Source organism: Hypanus sabinus, chromosome 28, assembly GCF_030144855.1.
Source record: "Hypanus sabinus isolate sHypSab1 chromosome 28, sHypSab1.hap1, whole genome shotgun sequence".
Classification (NCBI taxonomy): domain Eukaryota; kingdom Metazoa; phylum Chordata; class Chondrichthyes; order Myliobatiformes; family Dasyatidae; genus Hypanus; species Hypanus sabinus.
In genome coordinates this window covers 19,010,454-19,031,125 of record NC_082733.1, presented here as the reverse complement: position 1 = coordinate 19,031,125, position 20,672 = coordinate 19,010,454, and the positions used below count along the sequence as shown (strand labels likewise).

Here is a 20,672-nt window from a genome sequence, read left to right as displayed (position 1 = left end):
AGACAGTGAGAATCAAGGACTAATGTGCAGAGCGAACTGCAGTTGTAAACTATCACCATGAGTGCACCCAATACACAAACAAAAGAGCTAGAAATTACAGATCAAAAAGTTCCTACATTTCATTTTTAAACTCTGCTACATCTCAGGAGTCTCACCCAGTTCCATAAGGGAAATAAAAACAATATGCTGACAACACCTAGAGGTCAGTCAGAATCTGTGGACAGAGAAACAGAATCAATCATCAGCACATGATGACCTGTAAGATGAAAAGTTTATTTGCCACAGATGCTGCCCGAAATGCTGAGGGGTGATTGATAAGTTTGTGGCCTAAGGTAGAAGGAGTCAATTTTAGAAAACCTAGCACATTTATTTTTCCAACATTTACACACTTAGTCCAGCAGTTGTGGAGCATACGGATCCCTTCTTTGTAGAAGTCGGCGTCTTGGACCTCAAGAAGTGGTCCACAGCATGGGGTGATTGATAAATTCCTGGCCTAAGGTAGACGATGAGTTATTAATTTCAAACTTTCTGCATTATCACTCAAAGAGTTGAACTGCATGTGCATGTAATGAGAGCTGCATAACAGATCTCCTTCTACCTTAGGCCACAAACTTATCAATCACCCCTGCTGTGGACCACTTCCACAAAGAAGGGATCCGTATGCTCCACGACCGCTGGACTAAGTGTGTACATGTAGGAGAGGACTACGTTGAAAAATAAATGTGCCAGGTTTTCTAAAATTGTCTCCTTTTACCTTAGGCCACAAATTTATCAATCACCCCTCATTTTTCTTATTCATTGAAGATTCTAGATTTCAGCCTCATGACTCTTTTGACAGCACACAGATGACGATGTTTCTCTGTCCACAGATTCTGACTGACCTCTAGGTGTTGTCAGCATATTGTTTTTATTTCCCTTATGGAACTGGGTGAGACTCCTGAGATGTAGCAGAGTTTAAAAATGAAATGTAGGAACTTTTTGATCCTCCTACCGTATTTCATTGGTTTTCTCAGACTATGTTTATGCCTAAATTTAGAAAAAAAATAGAAGTGTTGTATTTGACCCTTCTATTAAATTTGAAAAGATATAGAGACCATTTACTCAATATTTTCATATGATATAATGTGACCCTGTTCCAAGCCTATTTGTTTTTCCAGTTTTGATTTTACATATGTTGAGAGAGGATCGGAGTTGATGACACTGATGATTTTGTATTTTTGTTAGATATTATAAACAGCCCTTTTTTTTCATTTTTTTTTCCTTTTTTCTTTTTTTGTTTTTTTTCCTTATTAGGTATTAGGTATTAGGTTGTTAGATTAGTTTTTCTAGCTTAATTTTTTTTTCTTTTTCTCTTTTCTGTTTTTTTTATATATATTATGATATACCTAGTTTTGCTTTGTTTATATGTTACTTGTATCGTCCATGATTTGGGAAGACTCATTTATATTGTAACTATTGCTTATGTATCCTTTCATGTTCAGTTTAAATTTGTATGTTTGTAATCCCATTTTCTATGTATTAATCTTATTATGTTGATATTAATAATAATAATAATAAAAAGATTGGAAAAGAAAGATGACGAAGGGTTTAATGCTGGAAATAAGCTGGCCTTTGCAAACAAAATTCACAGTAGTTGTAGACACTGAGTGCTTACAGAGAGCAAAGGTATTGCAACTTTGCCGAGGAAGTCCGGTGGCTTGTCCCCATCTTCATCGTAGACCGTAACTTCCAGGACATCGTGGATGTCCCTAATATTACTACAGGGAAAAGGAAACAATTATTAACATGTTGTACTGTGTTGAATTCTGCTGTTTTAATCCAAGATTCTTTCAGAAGTCAGGAAAGAGGCACAAAACTTGTTGCTTCACAATTGTTTTATTAAGCGCTAATTGATCAAAGAAAATTAAAAAAACAGACAGCAATAGAGGTCTGATAAATGAAGGAAGAAAGAAGCAGAAAGAGAGAAAGATGGTGTAGCTTCATGGTCAGCTCTTTTAGCACTCCATGGATAATAAACATTCCATTCGAATTTGTAGATAAGAGTTAACCAATCAGAAAGTCCCTATTCAAATAATGCAGCACCGGAGAAACTCCCAAAGCTTTCCAGAATGACACAAATATAATTAATAGGAACATACAGTGCTAAATAATTGTGTATACATACCGTGGTCACTAGGGAACACACTAAACAATTACATATATATAAGTGGTTAAATAAAACACAAGCAATTAATCGTGAAGCTGCAAAGAAAATAATAATTAAACAATCTAATCCAATAAATCTGATGCACAACAGGAGACATTAACAGCCATCCTCAGCTAGAAATGCCACGTGCACAATTTATCTCAGCTTTCTACTACAATCCTCATCGGCATACTGGCCAGCTTCTGGCTAATTCATGATGTAAAGAAACAGCTGTGAACTCTGGACATAACAACGGTTAAAAGACTAGACAAGATCTGGCTGCTGCCGAACTAGTTGTAGCAGCACAGTTGCAGATTTATTAGAACTACCGCCTCACAATACCAGAGACTCTGTTCAATTCTGACCACTGTGCATAGTTTGACCTTTCTCCCTGTGACTGCATGAGTTTCCTTCAGCTGCTCTGGTTTCCTTCCACATCCCAAAGACATGAAGGCTGGTTAGCTAAACTGCCTCTACATATTGCTCCCTCTGAATTGATTGGACGTAGAAAGAATAGCGTGAATGCAAGTGGGCGGTTGATAATTGTTGCAGATGTGGTAGGCTGAAGGGCCCATTTGCCTGCTATACTTGTGAGTGACTACGTGACTCTAGGCAAGGTGTTCTAGCCCAATTCCCACACTGGCATCCACTTAGCACTCTAAAATATTGATTAGGTCTGCAATGGTCAGACAAAAGAAGACAAATGTATTCTAGACCAATCATCCGTCCTTGGACTCACTTTACATCGCACGCTGTCGGAGCAGTGCTGCCAGGATAATCAAGGCCAAGACCCACCCAGCCAGCACACTGTTTGTCCCGCTTCCCTCCGGGAGAAGGTTCAGGAGCTTGAAGATTCGTAGGGTCAGATTTCGGAACAGCTTCTTTCCAACAGTGATAAGACTGCAGAACAGATCCCGACTCTGACCTGGGCCGTACCTTCCAAATATCCGGACCTGTCTCTCGGGATTTGTTTTTGTCACTACCTTACTTTCCCTTTTCTATTTTTTTATTATGATTTATAATTTAAATTTTTATTATACTTACTATTGATTTGCACTCCAGGGAGCGCGAAGCACAGAATCAAATATCGCTGTAATGATTGTATGCTCTAGTTTCAATTGTTTGGTGATAATAAAGTATTCTTCTAGTTACTATTCATTTAATTCTCAACAATTAACAAAACGATAAAGGGTGTTGTTGAGCAACACATATTCTCTAGAAACCTGTTCACCAACATTCATTTTGGGCTTTATTAAGATCACTTTGTTCTAAACCCTATCATAGCCTTAGACCAATCAGAAGAATTCCAGAGCTAAAATAGACGTGATGATCTTTGACCTCAGTGCAGCACTTAGCTGACTTCAGTTTTACCAGAATGTCTTGGAGTCAGTGGGCATCAAAGGAATAAAATGCTTCAAACACTGGGACTGTAGCTAGCACAAAGGAAGATGACTGTGTTTATCATCCCAAATACAGGAAATGCTGCTAGAATTCCTCAGGTGTTAACCCATCTCTGACTACATTGATCTAAATCATCAATTACAATGGACAGCAATTTATTTTCTAACGTGTTACTTCCTCAGAATTGTTTTGTGGTTATGCTACACTGCTTGAAGCTGAAAACAAATATAATTCCAGACTACTTGTATCACATAGGAAGCTGAAGAAACAAGCAAATAACTTTTATTAAATACAATGTGTTTAATTGCTTAACTATTGCTTTGCAATAGTTCAGCTAAGTTAAAAATGTTTTGTTGCTGATTTTCATTTGCACTCAGTGTCTGAGGCTTCTCCCTTAAGTGTTCAGCAATAATCAGCCTTCACTGATGAATTCCAATTGTCCTGATAACTTTTATCCAAGACCACAAAGTCCTGATGAAACCTTTCACATGGTCATCAGTGATTTGCAGGGAAGAAATCTAAATAGGAATGAAGAAAATGAATCTTTAGTGGCAGGTTACACTTTGAAGTTTTGTATGCCTGAAGCATGTTGTCAAACAGATGCACATATTTAGTGTTCTGTAGTTGACAAGAAATGTTTCTACAACATCCTTGAATGCCTTCCTTGCGATTTTCTCCGGTCCCACTGGAAGTTCTTCCAATTATTTGTCATTGATAATCAGTTCGATTTGTGGACCAACAAAAATGCTCTTCCTTAATCTTGGCATCAGTGACACTGGGAAAAATCGGTCTCAAATATCAAAACCCTTCCCGGAAATTTTTGTGCCTGGTGATAGCAAATTTCACTCTGGCAGACTGGACCCTAGTAATTCTGCTATTGCTTTTAACAAAATGAAATCTCTGACCAGGTCATTTAACTTAGATTGAGTTATCAGATGAGGCTCACTCAATATAAAGGGTTCAATATCTTTGTCTGTATCGGTGTCAGTGCCGCTTTCCATTCCTGTATCATGGCATCCTCCTCTAGGCTCCATGTCTCTGATGGCTATCATCATGCGGCATAGGTCTCATGGCCGAAGGGAGGTTGCAGTATTCAATGGATTTCTTGTTTTTTATTGGAGAAACCAGAGACACTGGACAGAAAGAAGGAGCAGTTAGCCATGTGATTCTTCTGCTCTCGCCGTATCATCAGGACAGTGAATGGCATTGACTTCCAAGTACCTCTGAGCCAAGCTCTAAGATCTGAGCGCATTTTGCACGATAAATGTGAAGAGCTTGGGCTTTACCTTGGTTGCCAATTTTACATGCAAAGTGTAGCTCATAGGCTTTCTTAATGAGAGGAATTATGCTCTGTATTTTGGATTTAAGTACATACCCACAACAAATATAACAGAAAGTAAACAAGTGCATGGAACGGTGTGCAAGAGAAGCTTTTTTATCCTCTCTGTCCTGCCATGTAGCATCAACTCTGCCCAAGTATACTTGTACAAGATAAAGAACTTTTCAGTTTAATCGTGGGCAACATTTTAATTGGCTTGAATTATGAATTCAAATAACAAGTATAAGTGATTTTAAAAATATGGTGTGTGATAGGGAATTTCATGGTCAGCAGCCCAAACTCCATCAGTTACACCAAAATGTATTCCGGAAGCAAAATATTTGTTGTCCAATGTTTGTTTTTCTTTGTCACAAATGGGGATACTTGTTAATGGCCACACGATATTTATTTTATACACAACTCCTGAGATAATTAAACCATTTCTGGCTGAGTTATAAGCATAACCTGGTGAGAAGCTAGAAAAATTCATAAAACCCGTGCTATACAATAAACATCTCCAACAAGACAGGGTTTCAATGATTACCCTTAATACTCAATGGCACTACATTACTGAGCTCTCAAACCATCACACGAACCTTCTTTGACCAGACACTCAAATAGACCAACCATATAAACAATTAGACTATAAGAGCAGTCTAGACAGTGGCTACCCAGCAGAGAATGACTCCCTTCCTAACATCTTTAAGTCTTCCCACCATCGAAAAGTCAGAATGTGATGAGATGCTTTCTACACAGCTGGACTAATGCAGTTCCAAGATCAATAAACATGATTTGTGACATAACAATTAACTTGGTCCTTTCATTATATATAAAACTAGAAATGCATTCCTTCTGCAGGATGTATTACCCACTAACTCACTGCAGTTACTCAGCTAATATAGCAGCACTTCCTATACCTGTTACCTTTACCACGAGGAAAGATAATAGCTTCACATGCAGAGGAATCACCAATTACTGCAAGCTAGCTTGACTTAGAAATACATCACTTTGTTGGCATTGAGACTAAATCCTGGAATCCTTATCCAATGACATGATGCACATTCCTTCACCAGAAGGACAGGAGTAGTTCATGTCACTTACCTCACTTCTCAAGGGCAACTAGGAATGAGCAATAAACGTGAGCTCTGCCAGCGATGCCCATTAATAAATAAACAAAACTTTGATCTTCTCCTGTCATGTTGGTCAGAATAATGCTCGAGCAATGACATAGAAGCTAAAGATATAACTTTGATTGGCTCAGAATATTATTTTTTTTAATTATTATAATTACTGATAATTTCTAGATTAAGAAATAAGGATTGTAATTCAAAGGGTTTACACGGCATAATAACTAAATAAACTTACTTGTGTGAGGACAATAAAATGTGCAATTTTTATAGTCTAAAAATGAGGTAAAGCCTGTTAATAATCACAATCTTACACCTGATAATAAGAAATTTCTTACTTTAGCATCAGGGACACACTCATACAAGTAAAACAACCTTTCAGTTGTTATAAAATAACTTACAATGAGAAAACTTTGTTCCATTCAGGATTGAGATTCTTGTAGATGGTATGTGTTTGTAGTCGATCGTTTCCCAGCTCCAGAACACAAAACGGATCACTTTTTCCTATTAAAAAGAATTGAATATTCATTGATTAAGACAAGAACCAATGGGTCAAATTTTGAAAGCTGAAGTTCAAAGTTCAAAGTAAATTTATTTTCAAAGTACACGTATATCACGATAGACATTTTCTTGTGGGCATTCACAATGCATGCTAGAAATTCTATAAAATCAGTGTAAGTAAATTAATAAAAAGCATTTAAAGAGCATTGATAAGGTTCAACAATGACTTACTAGGCTGATGCCAAAGCCAAGGGATTACAATAATCAGGGAAGATTGAAAGCTGAGGAGTGATCCAAAAGAAGTCTAGAAGATTGAGATGTACTATGCAGAAATATGCTTCCGATTGTAGGGAAGTCAAATGTTGGGACCATAATTAGACAAGAATTATGAATAAATCAAATAAAGGATTTGTGAAAACTCATTCAGAGGGAGAGGAGAATGTATAACTTGTCGATCATTTTCCATTATATTGCACAAATGTGAGTTTGTTCTTCTTTCTTAAACCAATAACTCCTCACTGGAACTGGAGGGATCGAGTTATGATGAGAGACCCAATAAGTTAGGGCTTTTATCCCAGAAGTAAACGAGGTTGAGACATGACCTTGCATATATTTACAAATCATGAGGAGTTTTGATAAGGTCTGTCTTTTCTCCAAGGTAGGAGAGTATAAAGGGTAGGCAGTTTAAGGTGAGAGAGGAATGATTTGAAAAAGACCTGAGAAGCAGGTTCTTCCTCACAGAGAGTGGTGGGTATATGGAACGAGAGAACTATATACATTTAAAAGACAATTGGACAGGTTCATGGATAGGAAAGGTTTAGAGGGATTTGAGTCAAATGCAGGCATATTTAGACTAGGTTCGGGAAGACACCTGGTTCATAAGGACAAGTTGGGCTATAGGGCTTAACTTCCATGCTAACTCCCTGACCTTTGCTGACCTGTGTCTCGCACATCCATTACATACAATATTACACATAGACATACACAGAACCAAAATGTACTTCAAAGTTACAAACAGAAGAAAATCTGCAGATGTTGGAAATCCAAAGCAATGCACAAAAAATGCTGGAGGAACTCAGCGGGTCAGGCAGCATCTATGGAAAAGAGTAATCAGTCGACATTTTGGGACAAGATGTCAACTGTTTACTCTTTTCCATTGATGCTGCCTGACCTGCTGAGATCTTCCAGCATTTTGTGTGCATTATTATTCAGTGTTTATCTTTTTTAACTTCAGTGGGGGATTGGTGGAATATGATGGAAGCTGCTAGAAATTCTATTCTTAGCTGTTTACACATTTTTACAGAAAGACTCACAAACATCTCCACATTCATTTTGTCTATACACACAATGAATACACACACAGCCTTTCATTGTATATCTAGCATTTTAACAAAGATTACTAATAAAAAACTGCAATAATATATGAAAAATCCTTTCAGAAAGCATTTCATTTGTGCATATTTTAGATTCATTATCAAAATTGCCTTTTTGAAAACTGATTTTGCAAAGTCTGGTATTTAGTGGAAGCCAACGGCACTTTCAAAGCAATAGAGTAATGTTAAGTGCAGTAATTTTATATGATACTATATCCTGGTGTTAGTCTCCTTTGGCTTTGCATCAAAGCATTAGGAACAGAGTGGCCAGACAAGGTTAAAGGGCATTTCCTAGAAGCTCTTGTGAATCTGACTACACTGTAAGTCACAAAGACACAAAATTTTTTGCACGCACCATCTTATGAGGTAATGAATCATGCAGCACTTATTGTTCTTTGTTTATGAACGGGTTCACACACTCCATTAGCAGGCAGTGCCAACTTTATTACTTTAGTGTCATGATTTATATAGCAGCTCAAAGAGTTATCACCAATAGAAATCTTCCATACCTTGTTTAAGTACTGACTAATGGGGATCATGTGCTGTGAAGGAGCACAAACAATAACATTTACCTCAGCCTGCATCGTTTGTTCCAACTGAAACATGTGTTATTTATTAAAGAGATAAAAATATGGATGACACATTAGAACTAATTAAACGGCATCTTGTTTAAGGGTGAGTATTGCTTACTGGTGCAAACCGTCCTGATATTCACACTTTAATATTTACGAGGTGCACACTGCATTTCTTCCAAATGAATTACTACTTTAGTGGCCAGGACTTTTTTTTCTCAAGAGGGACCTGTGGCCTATAGTCACAACTGTTCTGAAGTTGCCTGCTCTGGACCCAGAAGGTTGATCATTATAGGATTGAGTTGCCTGACCCCATGTTACAGCTGGACCTCAAGCAACACAATTGGGACACAGTAAACCTTCAACAGACTTGCAAGCCTTTGACAGGCAGTTAAGCCATACCCCCAGCATAGTCAATCATCAAAGCTGTCGAGGCTTACCAATGCTCTGAAGACTTCATTTAGAGACATTTAAATACAACGTAAGCCGGAATTATTAAAATATTTTCAATCCTGATTTCCAAAGTTGCCTGTATGGAGTTTGCATGTTCTCCTGGGGACCATGGGGTTGATAGGTGAATTGGCTGTTGTAAATTGTCCCTAGTTTATGTGGATTGTAAACCTGCGGACTGCTACAGGAATATCGGGAAAATAAAATGGCATCAGTATAGGAGTAGTGTAAGTGTTTAGTTGCTGCTTGGTGTGAACTTGGTGGCATTAAGAATTTATGAACTATAGTATTAAAGCAAACACTACTAATTAAAAAGAATTCTTCCCTACAGTCCTACAGAGCAGATCTAAATGAATGGGTTCAAACATCCTGTGCCAGGCTAACCCTGTGAAGACTGCAACAGCAGTTTACCCAATGCCCATCATTAAAATGTTTCCACAACCAGTAATCTCAGTTTCAAGGACTCTTTATCTCATTATTTCATGTTCTTATTATTTATTGCAATTTATTTATATTTTCATTTGCATAGTTTGTTGTCTTCTGCACTCTGGTTAATCTTTCTTTGATCCTGTTAGAGTTTCCATTCTATAGATTTGTTGAGTACACCCACAATAAAATAAATCTCAAGGTTGTATATGGTAATATATATGTAATATGATAATGAAATTTACTTTGAACTTTGGAAACGCTAGGTTAATTTCAGCAAACAGAGTTCAAATGCAGTACTACTAAAAGAGTTTAAAAGGTGTGTCTTCCTGTCTCTCTGCGTCCATGAACACACTCACAAGCTGAGGCTCTGACAGAAATATTTCAAATGTCATTAGGAATGGGGATGGTGCCAGAGGATTGGTGCATTGCTCATGTGGTTCTATTGTTTAAAAAGGGTTCTAAGAGTAAACCTAGCAATTATAGGCCTGTCAGTTTGACGTCAGTGGTGGGTAAATTAATGGAAAGTATTCTTAGAGATGGTATATATAATTATCTGGATAGACAGGGTCTGATTAGGAACAGTCAACATGGATTTGTGCGTGGAAGGTCATGTTTGACAAATCTTATTGAATTTTTTGAAGAGGTTACGAGGAAAGTTGACGAGGGTAAAGCAGTAGATGTTGTCTATATGCACTTCAGTAAGGCCTTTGTCAAGGTTCCACACGGAAGGTTAGTTAGGAAGGTTCAATCATTAGGTGTTAATATTGAAGTAGTAAAATGAATTCAACAGTGGCTGGATGAGAGATGCCAGAGAGTAGTGGTGGGTAACTGTTTGTCGGGTTGGAGGCCGGTGACTAGTGGTGCGCCTCAGGGATCTGTACTGGGTCCAATGTTGTTTGTCATATACATTAATGATCTGGATGATGGGGTGGTAAATTGGATTAGTAAATATGCAGATGATACTAAGGTAGGTGGCGTTGTGGATAATGAAGTCAGTTTTCAAAGTTTCCAGAGAGATTTAGACCAGTTAGAAGAGTGGGCTGAATGATGGCAGATGGAGTTTAATGCTGGTAAGTGTGAGGTGCTACATTTTGGTAGGAATAATCAAAATAGGACATACACAGTAAATGGTAGGGCATTGAGAAATGCAGTAGAACAGAATGATCTAGGAATAATGGTGCATAGTTCCCTGAAGGTGGAATCTCATGTGGATAGGGAGGTGAAGAAAGCTTTTGGTATGTTGGCCATTATAAATCAGAGCATTGAGTATAGGAGTTGGGATGTAATGTTAAAATTGTACAAGGCATTGGTAAGGCTGAATTTGGAGTATTGTGTACAGTTCTGGTCACCGAATTAAAGATGTCAACAAAATAGAGAGAGTACAGAGAAGATTTACTAGAATGTTACCTAGGTTTCAGCACCTAAGTTACAGGAAAAGGTTGAACAAGTTAGGTCTTTATTCTTTGGTGCGTAGAAGGTTGAGGGGGAACTTGATAGAGGTATTTAAAATTATGAAGGGGATAGATAGAGTTGACATGGATAGGCTTTTTCCATTGAGAGTAGGGTAGATTCAAACAAGCGGACATGAGTTGAGACTTAGGGGGCAAAAATTTAAGGGTAACACGAGGGGGAATTTCTTTACTCAGAGAATGGTAGCTGTGTGGAACAAGTTTCCAGTAGAAGTGGTACAGGCAGGTTCGGTATTGTCATTTAAAGTAAAATTGGATAGGTAAGGAATGGAGGGTTATGGGCTGAGTGCGGGTCAGTGGGACTAGGTGAATGTAGGCGCTCAGCACAGACTAGAAGGGCCGAGATGGCCTGCTTCCATGCTGAAATTGTTATATGGTTATAAGTATACCAAAGACTGTTCTGCCTTGCTGTTATATGGTGAACTCTGTCTCTCAATTTGCCTTGTCATGCTCCTTATTTATTACCTGAACAGCACTTTTCTTTAACTGTTACACTATATTCTGCATTCTGTTGTTGCTTTTCCCAATCTACTACCTTGATGCACATACGTTTGCAATAGTAAGCAGAACAAGGTCTTTCATTGTACCTTAGTACAACCAATTCAAATTCCAAAGAGAGCTGTATTTGTAAGTGTCAGATACTCATAGGCACTGGGAACAAAGGACATTCATGTCGGGAGAGGATCAGATCTTTTGAGAGTAGTCATACTGTTGGTCTATAAACTCAGTGGACACATTATTAGGTACAGCTATACACCTGCTCAATGCATTAAAGCATGCAGACATGGTTCAGACTGAACATCAGAAAGGGGAGGAAATATGGTCTAAGTGACTTTGACCGTGGACTGATTGTTGGTACCAGGCAGAGTGGTTTGAGTACCTCAGAAACTGCTAACCTCCTGGGATTTTCATACAGAGAGTGGTGTGAAAAGCAAAGAAATAACCAGTGAGCCGCAGTTCTGTAGGCAAAAACACCTTGTTAAGGTGAGAATGGCCAGACTGGCTCAAGCTGACAGGAAGGTGACAGTACCTCAGATAACCATACATTACAGCAAGGGCAAATATGAACGTACAACACGTCGAACCTTGAAGTGGATGGGCTACAGCAACAGAAGCCCATGAATATTCACTCAGTGGCCACTTTATTAGGTACAACAGGCACCTAATAAAGCAGCTGATCACTGAAAACACAGAAAAATACCTTAAAGAGAGAAATAAGACACTGGACTCAAACAGTCTGTGCTGGTTCTTCCTCTGTACACAATTTTCTTTGCTCTTCAGCACTTCTTTCATTCTTTCAGGAAATTCCCCTCCCTTCTTTAATGAATTTAATCTCCTTCACCATGACCATTGATCCAAATGGTGCTGAGGCATTCCGTAGCAGACTCATAATACCCTTTTTAATTCAGACTTTATTGTAAGTGGACAGGCTTACAGCCAAATTATATCACTAAATATTTACTTACTTTCCTAAATAGAGAGTACACCACTTAAGACAAAAATTAAATGATGTCCGAAATATAATCAGATTTATTACAAAACCCCATGTGGCTTCAGTCAGAGAACTGGTGCTGAACAGCTCTGGCTGTAGAACAGAAAAGGCTTGTTATGAGGAAAATACATCTGACATGCAGGCAAGACAGCAGCTTGATGTGTAACTGGATACACGGCATCTATCATGGTCACCGCAGACATCGTCAGCTTCCAAATCAAGCCTCTAAATTGAAAAGAATTATGACAGCAGGAGGGCAGGTGAATAAATTCGACCTCCTCCCACAGATCACTGCCAGACAATTAAGCCGCAGTGTATTGGAGTGAAATATCACAGTGCCTCTAATCTTTATTTAGAGCAGCGTCATTAATACAGCTCATCTCTTAGACAAAGTAAATGCTTTGTGGATTTATTCGCAATGATGCATTACTCATCTAGTTGTTAAGGTGGAGATTATATAAACTGGTCGGAAGCAATCATGTGTGGTCCTGGTTCAGGCTCACAAAGGCAAGCTTTAGGCAAAGGGGATTTCTATATCTTACAACTATCCCAGTATTTAATGAGAATACTAAGTACCCATTCATAAAATAGAAAATTCTGTATAGTTAAATAATCTTCTGTTACGTTAAGCGTGTCATGGCAGCGTAGTGGTCAGTGTAACAGTTTACAGTGCCAGGGATTGGGGTTCAATTCCCTCTGCTGCCTGTAAGGATTTCGTGTGTTTACCCTTGTGAGCAGGTGGATTTTCCTCCCAATGCTCCGGTTTCCACCCACAGTCCAAAGATGTCCCCGTTGGTAGGTTAATGGGTCATTGCAAATTACCCCATGATTAGATTACGACTAAATTGGGGGATCGGTGGGCGGCGCAGCTCGAAGGGCTGGAAGGACTATGCGCATTGCAATAAATAAATAAATAGAATGGCTGCTGAATTGCTGATAGGAAATCCACATTTATAAGTGCAAATCCTAGGCTCCAACTGCAACTTCAAAGAATTTAGCTTATACAGCACCTATTGCTTACTTTTTCGCCCAAACCGGAGCGTTTCACAGATGATGAAACGATTGCTGTCACTACAGCTGTTAATTTGTGCACAGCAAGATCCTACAAACAACAATGTGGCAAAACCCAGGTGACCCGTTTTTGACAATGCCGGATAACACTAACCAGGGCAGAGACCCTATTCCTGGGGGCTTCACTGCCCACTCCCAAGTAAATGAGACTACAGTAAAATGGCAATCAGAAAGCCATCAGAACTGCAGCTTCTGCAAATCTTAAATACAAGCTGCTGAATCTCGACGGCAGTCTCGGCTTTCGTCTCAGTTAACTTCAGCATCTTTACAGCAGCACACATGCACTGTTGCACTGGACTGTCAACCCTGGACACTTCTATGTAGGTATACAGATTGAGACTTGAATACACAGCCTGCTTCACCATCTGAGCCACAGTGGGGTCTACAGGTGGGAGCTGTGATGATGGATGCTTGTGTGACGGGTTAAACCACAGCTTTGTTAGCTCTTACAGCTGAGTTTAAAAGATCTTACTGCACCACGTTGAAGACCAGTGGGAGAAGTTCTCAAAGCTATCTCGGCCAATATTTAATTCTCAAGCACCATCAGTAAAAAGGCAGTTTTATATTAATGGGGTCTTGATGTGCTTTGGCTACCAACTTCACCATGTTGCAACAGTGAAAACAATGAAGACTACTTCATTGGCTGTCAAGTGCTAAGTAATATCCTGAGGTCGTAAAAGTTGATGTATAAGGACAACATCATTTATTGCAGGCATCAGTAAGAAAACTATTGCTAATTGAACTCTCGGAGGCATTGTCCTAAAGCAAAGCCATGAAGTGTTGGAACAAATAAGCATTCATCCTCAAATTTCCTCATAAATGGTTACTTTTATCCAGTACAATTAAGCTTGATGGTGAAATAGAGTAAAAATACAGCACAGAAACAGACCATCCAGCCCATCTAGTCTGTGCTGAACCATTTAAACTGCCAACTCCCACTGACCCTCAGGGGGACCACAGCCCCGCATAACCCTCTCATTCATGAAACCTATCTAAACTTCTCTTAAACATTGAAATCATGTTTACTTACACCACTTGCACTGGCAGCTCGTTCCAAGCTCTCACGCCCTTCTAAGTGAAGAAGTTTCCCTTCATGTTCCCTTTAAACTTTTCACCTTTCACACTTAACCCATGACCTCCAGCTGCTTTCATGATCCTATTTATACCATTCATAGTCTTGTATACCTTTATCAAATCAAATGTTTTCACTAGTGGGAGAATCATGAATAAGGGGACATGTACAGTAGTTAAAAAGGGGCTGTTCATTTAAAGTCAACGTGCACAGAAATTTCTTCCCACAGGGTACACTCTTCTCCTGAGCATGGTTCAGGCAAGATCACCAAATATGTTTATGATGGAGACAGATAAATGTTTGGAAGGTGAAGAAGTTGCGGGGAATGGGGAACAGGTGCAGGAGGGGAGTCGAGGCCGACATGGATCAGCCATGATCATACTGAATAGTACGGCAAGCTTGAGGATCTGAGTAACCTACTCCTGCTCCTATCTGCTTGTGTTCTTGGTGAAATGTAACCGTGCATAGAGCAGAAATGAGATAAGAAGGGTGCTGACATAACCAGAAGTAGAGAGCCTGTAACAGGTTCAAAGTGTTGCCGGTGAAGAGTGTTAGAACCAATAAACCTTAAGTTGACCTGGTCAGTAGTGCTGGTGTTGTTGATACAACATTATACCAGGTTGCATTTACTTACAATGCAAGAAAAATTAAGTGAAGACACCAGAACAGCTAACCAGGCAAGCACCTGAAGAGTGAACCTAATGGTAGAAAGCTACCAAGGGACTGAGAGGTACCTAGGATGAAAAGTTCACAAAATAGTACCTGCAAAATCGGCAGCTGGTAGGTTACAGGCTTTGATCACTTGAACTTGAAGAAAGCCAATGTCACTCATATCCTGGAAAGTGTTTCGCAGACTCTAGCGTTAAAATTAAAATGAAAACACTTATTAAGTGCAGAAGATGTGCATCATAGGTGTGCATCATAGATGTGCATCATAGGTGGTTGATGGTTGGGTTGAGTTATTCTTCGATCTTGGCAATTTACTCACACTGTCAGGAGACATCATTAGTGCACTGTTGATTGTGGTGTGTCCTCCAAATATACTTTTATATATTTTTCAATGATTGGATGTCATTTTAGAAACTCAGTTGTGATGTGTGGAGGAAGTCTTGCCACTGATTGGCTGTGGGATGAACTTCGTGCATTGTGGTCTAGAATTTTGCCCCATGTCAGTTCATAAGTAGGATCGAGGTCTACATGTTTGTTTCCAGAATTGCTCACGGAAAACCAGGTTTCTAGAAATTCTCTTGCGTACTGATGAAATGTCCGGCGGTAAATTGCCAAGATCGGAGAAAACTCAACCCAATCACTCACCAAATTGCACAGAGAGAAAATCACCAGCTCATCATTTACATTATACATTACTCTGGTATAAGCTACATCGATAATTTGTTGCGTATTTTCACATGACACCAGAAACCACTGATGTCAATGACACCTCTCTGAGCAGTCTGTTTAATCTCATTCACCACTTATACATGGTGGCCACTTTATTAGGTACACCTGCTCGTTAGTGAAAATACCAATCAGGTAGCAGCAACTCAATGCATCAAATTAAGCTGACGTGGTCAAGAACGAAGATCAGAATGGGGAAGAAATGTGAGCTAAATGGCTTTATCTGTGGAATGATTGTTGGTGCCAGGTGGGTTTCACACACAACAGTCTCCAGAGATGACAGAAAATGGTGTGAGAAACAAAAAAAAACATCTAGTGAGTAGCAGTTCTGTGGGCAAAAATGGCTTGTTAATGAGAGAGGTCAGAGGGAAATGGCCAGACTGGCTCGAGATGTCAGGATGGTGACACTCACAGAAGAGGCCCAAAGTGGACAGCTTGTTGAACCCACTTCAAGCTGTCCCATGACTTACATATCTCTGAAGTATCTGCTGTCTCTCGGTCTGATCGTTCAACAGGCTGACACAGGGGTCAGAGATGGAGACTCCACTGCAAGCCATAAATGTGATCTGTAATACGACTGATCCTTGTCCATTCTCCAATGGAAGCTCCAAATGGCTTTTCTGTTCCTTAGGTAATGTCAGAAGGTCAACCCTGCATCTGAAATATGTGATCAGAACATAAACATCTAATAAACTGATAGAAAGTTCAACATTTCACAGCAGAATATTGATATAACACAATTATAAATCTAGGTTGTGGAGTCATAATCATAGTCATACGGTACTACAGCTCAGAAACAAACTATTTGGCCCATCTAGTCTGTGCTGAACCTAGTTCCAACAACTCACCCCTGGACCAGAACCTTCCATACCCCATACCCCTGCCATCCATGTACTTACCCGAACTTCCCTTAACGTTACAATCGATCCTGCATCCCCCACTTCCACCAGCAGCTCATTACGTAATCACACTGCCCCCTCAGTGAAGAAATTCACCCCTCAGGTTCCGCTTAAATATTGCATCCGAGGGACTGCTGGTTCCAGTCTCACCCAACCACAGTGAAAAGGCTGTTTGCATTTACCCTACCTATACCCTTCATTACTGTGTATAATTTATCAAATCTCCCCTTATTCCCAATATGTCCCAGGCAAATAAGTCCTGACGTATTTATCTTTTCCCTACAACTCAAGCACTCAAGTCCCGGCAACATTCTTGTCATGTTTTCTGTACTCTTTCAATCTTATTGATATCCTTCCTGCAGATAGGTGACCAAAACTGCACGCAATACTCCAAATCTGGCCTCACCAACATCTCATATAACTTCAACATAAAATCTTAACTGCTGTAATTAATATTCTGATTTATAAAGCCATTCTGCCAAAAGCTGTCTTTGTGAACCTATCTACCTGCAATGCCACTTTCAGGGAACTATGGATCTGTATTCCCAGATCCCTTTGTTCTACTGGCCTCTTCTGGAGCCTACCGTTCACTGTTTAAGTCCTATGCAAAGTTTAAAGTTCAAAGTAAGTTTATTACCAAAGTACATATACGTAACCAAGTACAACCCTGAGATTCATTTTCCTGAGGGCATACTCAAGAAATCCATAATAGAATAATAACCTTTATAGAATCAATGGAAGAATGCACCAACTTGGGCAGTCACCCAGTGAACAAACAACAACAACCTGTGCAAATACAAAATTAAAGAATTAATAATAATAAATAAGTAAGCAATAACTATCAATAACATGAGATGAAGAGTCCTTGGAAGTGAGTCTATGGGTGTATTTCAATGATAGGGGAAGTGAATTTGAGTGAAGTTATCCCCTTTGGTCAAGAGCCTGATGGTTGAGGGGTAATAACTGTTCTTGAACCTGATGATGTGAGTCCTGAAGCTCCTATACTTTCTTCCCAATGGCAACAGCAAGAAGAGAGCACAGGTGGTGGGGATCCCTGATAATGGGTGCTGCCTTCCTGTAACAATGCTTCATGTAGATGTTCTCAGTGGTTGAGAGGACTTTTCTCAAGATGTATCTCTACTTTTTGTAGGATTTTCTGTTCAACTTTGTTCTCCGGGTTTGTCCTTCCAAGAAACATTGTTGAGATAAATGAAGATAATTCCTGATTGGTCTCTACATGAAGAAACTTGCAACGCAAACTTTCATGAAAGTTAAAATCTTGTGAATCAAATGAACACCATCATCTCTCTCATACTTAGGAGAAATAGAAGTTTATTCCTGCTTTGTTGTTCTATAGAAGGAGTGGATTGGCCATCACAAACACAAAGGAGTAGAGATTCTGCCACCTTTTATAAGTGTTTGAGTTTTGTGGATCAAGTGGGGGGAAATAATAGAGAGCACTTTAAAAATGAGCTCGGAACTATTTGCGTTTTCTGTAAATGTTTTCTTTGATTTATGATTCAGTTTGCCCAGATCTGATAGTACCAGCTATCTTGTGACACCACAATCCTACCTGTTGTCCTACTTCAGTATGTCTCTCCAAACCACGCTCAATTTTATGAATGGTTTAAAAGTCTTCATTTATTGGCAAGATTTCAACTTTCATGGAAGTTTGAATCGCAAGCTTTTGGAGGGGTAGTGCTTGAACACACATACAATTCAAACTTCCATGAAAGCTGCTACTTGTCAAAATGAAATGCGAGCAATACAATTGATGACGAGGGTCAGTTGTGAAGTGCTTCAAGTACAAAGGCATCCTTTAGCAGATAATCTCTTGGATTCACTAATGACCTGCATTCGTTCTGGGTTTGTGAGTTCTGTGACTTTTCTTTCAACAACTACCATGTTTTTTTCTGTATTTCAAGGCTACCTGGAGGAGATGAATATCAGAGTTGTATTGTACATGCATACTTTGACAATAAAATGAACCTTTAATGTAGAAACTGTAGACTTTTTTACAGGTGAGGAAGGTGGTGGCTGATGAAGTAAGTGGGTAGCTTGAAAGATGGAGCAATCCTATCACTACTTACACACATGCTACTTGAGATTACTTAAGGACTTGTTGTTTTCAATCCAGTCCCACAGAGCCCAAGGCGACCTTTGGGGAATAAACATATTTTCCTAGGAGTCAGTGTGGATATTGTGTGTAGCAGAAAATGAAAGGTGGCTTTTCAAGATGACTTGATCTCCACCTGGACCCTTGAGCCATTAACTGTGCTACAAAATGGGCACATCACCCAGATATCTCCAAACCACAATCATCAGGATCAGGAATGGGCTACAAATCAGCAGATTTGACTCCATCCTGTTCCCACCCTTAAAACATACACTTCGGAATATGTAATGAATACTTCTCATCTTTTAGATGCATTATGTCCCAAAAAAAAAATCCAATAGTTTTGTGGGACACAATCTACTCTGATAAGACCTTGTGGACATATTAACAATTCCTGGGTAGTTCATTATTTACCTCTAGTCATTTATTAATAACAAACATCAGACTAACTTATTTACTATTCACATATACATAATGAACCCCCTTTATTTTTAGTAAGCTGTCCTTGCATTTTCTCTTTCCAGTCTGCAGACCCAGTGCCTGGTTCCAACAAAACGATGTTGGGAAAAGATTAATTTTCTTGGTGTGCATTGCCTCTGACCTGGGTGCATCATACTTCCTGCATTCTGAAATCTGTTAGCTCATTTGTGACCTTTTAAGTTTTTTGTGCTTCCCCAGACCTCTCTGGAATTCTTACTGATCCATAACATCCAAGCCTGGATGTCGACAGATTGTTCAGACATACATAGAGAAGGTATTGCAGTCCTCAGCTAGCAACAGGATGTTGAGAAATATCTTCCAAACACTAGCTGCTTGAGATAATGTTACAATTGGAAATTGTCAGACCAGCTATTATTATAACTCATTGTCTTGTCAGAAAATTAATTATTAAAAATTTCACATTGCATCATGGTGCAGCGATGTGATTTACCCATTTCAGTTCCTCACCAATTTTTCTGTCTACTGAACACTAGAAGGAGGCTGGTGTCCACCTTTCAATCTATTTACTTTTGACAAAGTTTCTGCATGAAAACCACACTGTCCACAAATGATTCCTATAGTGATGCCCAATGTATTCCCAGCATGGTTCCTTATTAATAATCAGTCCACTCAGCTCTGTTAGCTCATCTGTCTACCAAAACGTGACAGCTTCATAGAACATTGAACAATATTTAATTTCATTTTCATTTCATAGAACAATTGCACAGTAGAGGCCCTTCAGGTCACAATTTTGCACTGACCTTTTAACCAAGCTCTAAGATCAATCTAACTTTCCTTCCACGTAGCCTCCCATTTTTCTATTCAACCATGTACCTGTCCAAGAGCCTCCTAAACGTTCCTGAAGTATCTGCCTCTACTGCCACCCCTCGCAGTGCATTCCACACACCCACTACTTTCTGTGCACTTCTACTGCACTTATTACTTAGTGAACCTAGCAATGTATATTTATATATATCTAGGATCATTGGAATCTCTCTGGGGAAGGTATGACCTGTACAACAAAAGACAGTTTACACCTGAACCTGAGAGGATCAACATTTTTGCGAGCAGGTTTGCTCGAGCTGTTGGGGATGGTTGGCAAGGGGATGCGATCCAGAGGGACAGAGCTGAGGACAAAGCAGATGGTATACAAGTCAATGCAATGTGCAGTGAAACCGTGAGGATGGACAGGCAGATGGTAGGGCAAAATTGACGTCAGTGGGATGAATTGAGTTGCACTTAGGAGCAAAATCGAAAACGGTGATGAACAGAGCACTGGGGGTGTTATGTTTGAATGCACACAGCATTTCAGATAAGGTAGA

At 39.4% G+C, this 20,672-nt stretch overlaps 1 protein-coding gene across 7 annotated transcripts in view; it reads right to left on the bottom strand.

Moving 5' to 3' along the window:
* LOC132382466 (multiple C2 and transmembrane domain-containing protein 2-like) overlaps positions 1–20,672 on the bottom strand; it is a 430,775-nt gene that overhangs the window by 164,922 nt on the left and 245,181 nt on the right. For all 7 annotated transcript variants that reach the window (XM_059952696.1, XM_059952695.1, XM_059952694.1 and 4 more), the window contains exons 11-14: positions 16,326–16,512; positions 15,223–15,316; positions 6,433–6,535; positions 1,655–1,757 (exon numbers count right to left, since the gene is read on the bottom strand). In XM_059952696.1, coding sequence (XP_059808679.1) covers positions 1,655–1,757; positions 6,433–6,535; positions 15,223–15,316; positions 16,326–16,512 — 487 coding nt within the window. The remainder of the gene's footprint in view (positions 1–1,654; positions 1,758–6,432; positions 6,536–15,222; positions 15,317–16,325; positions 16,513–20,672) is intronic.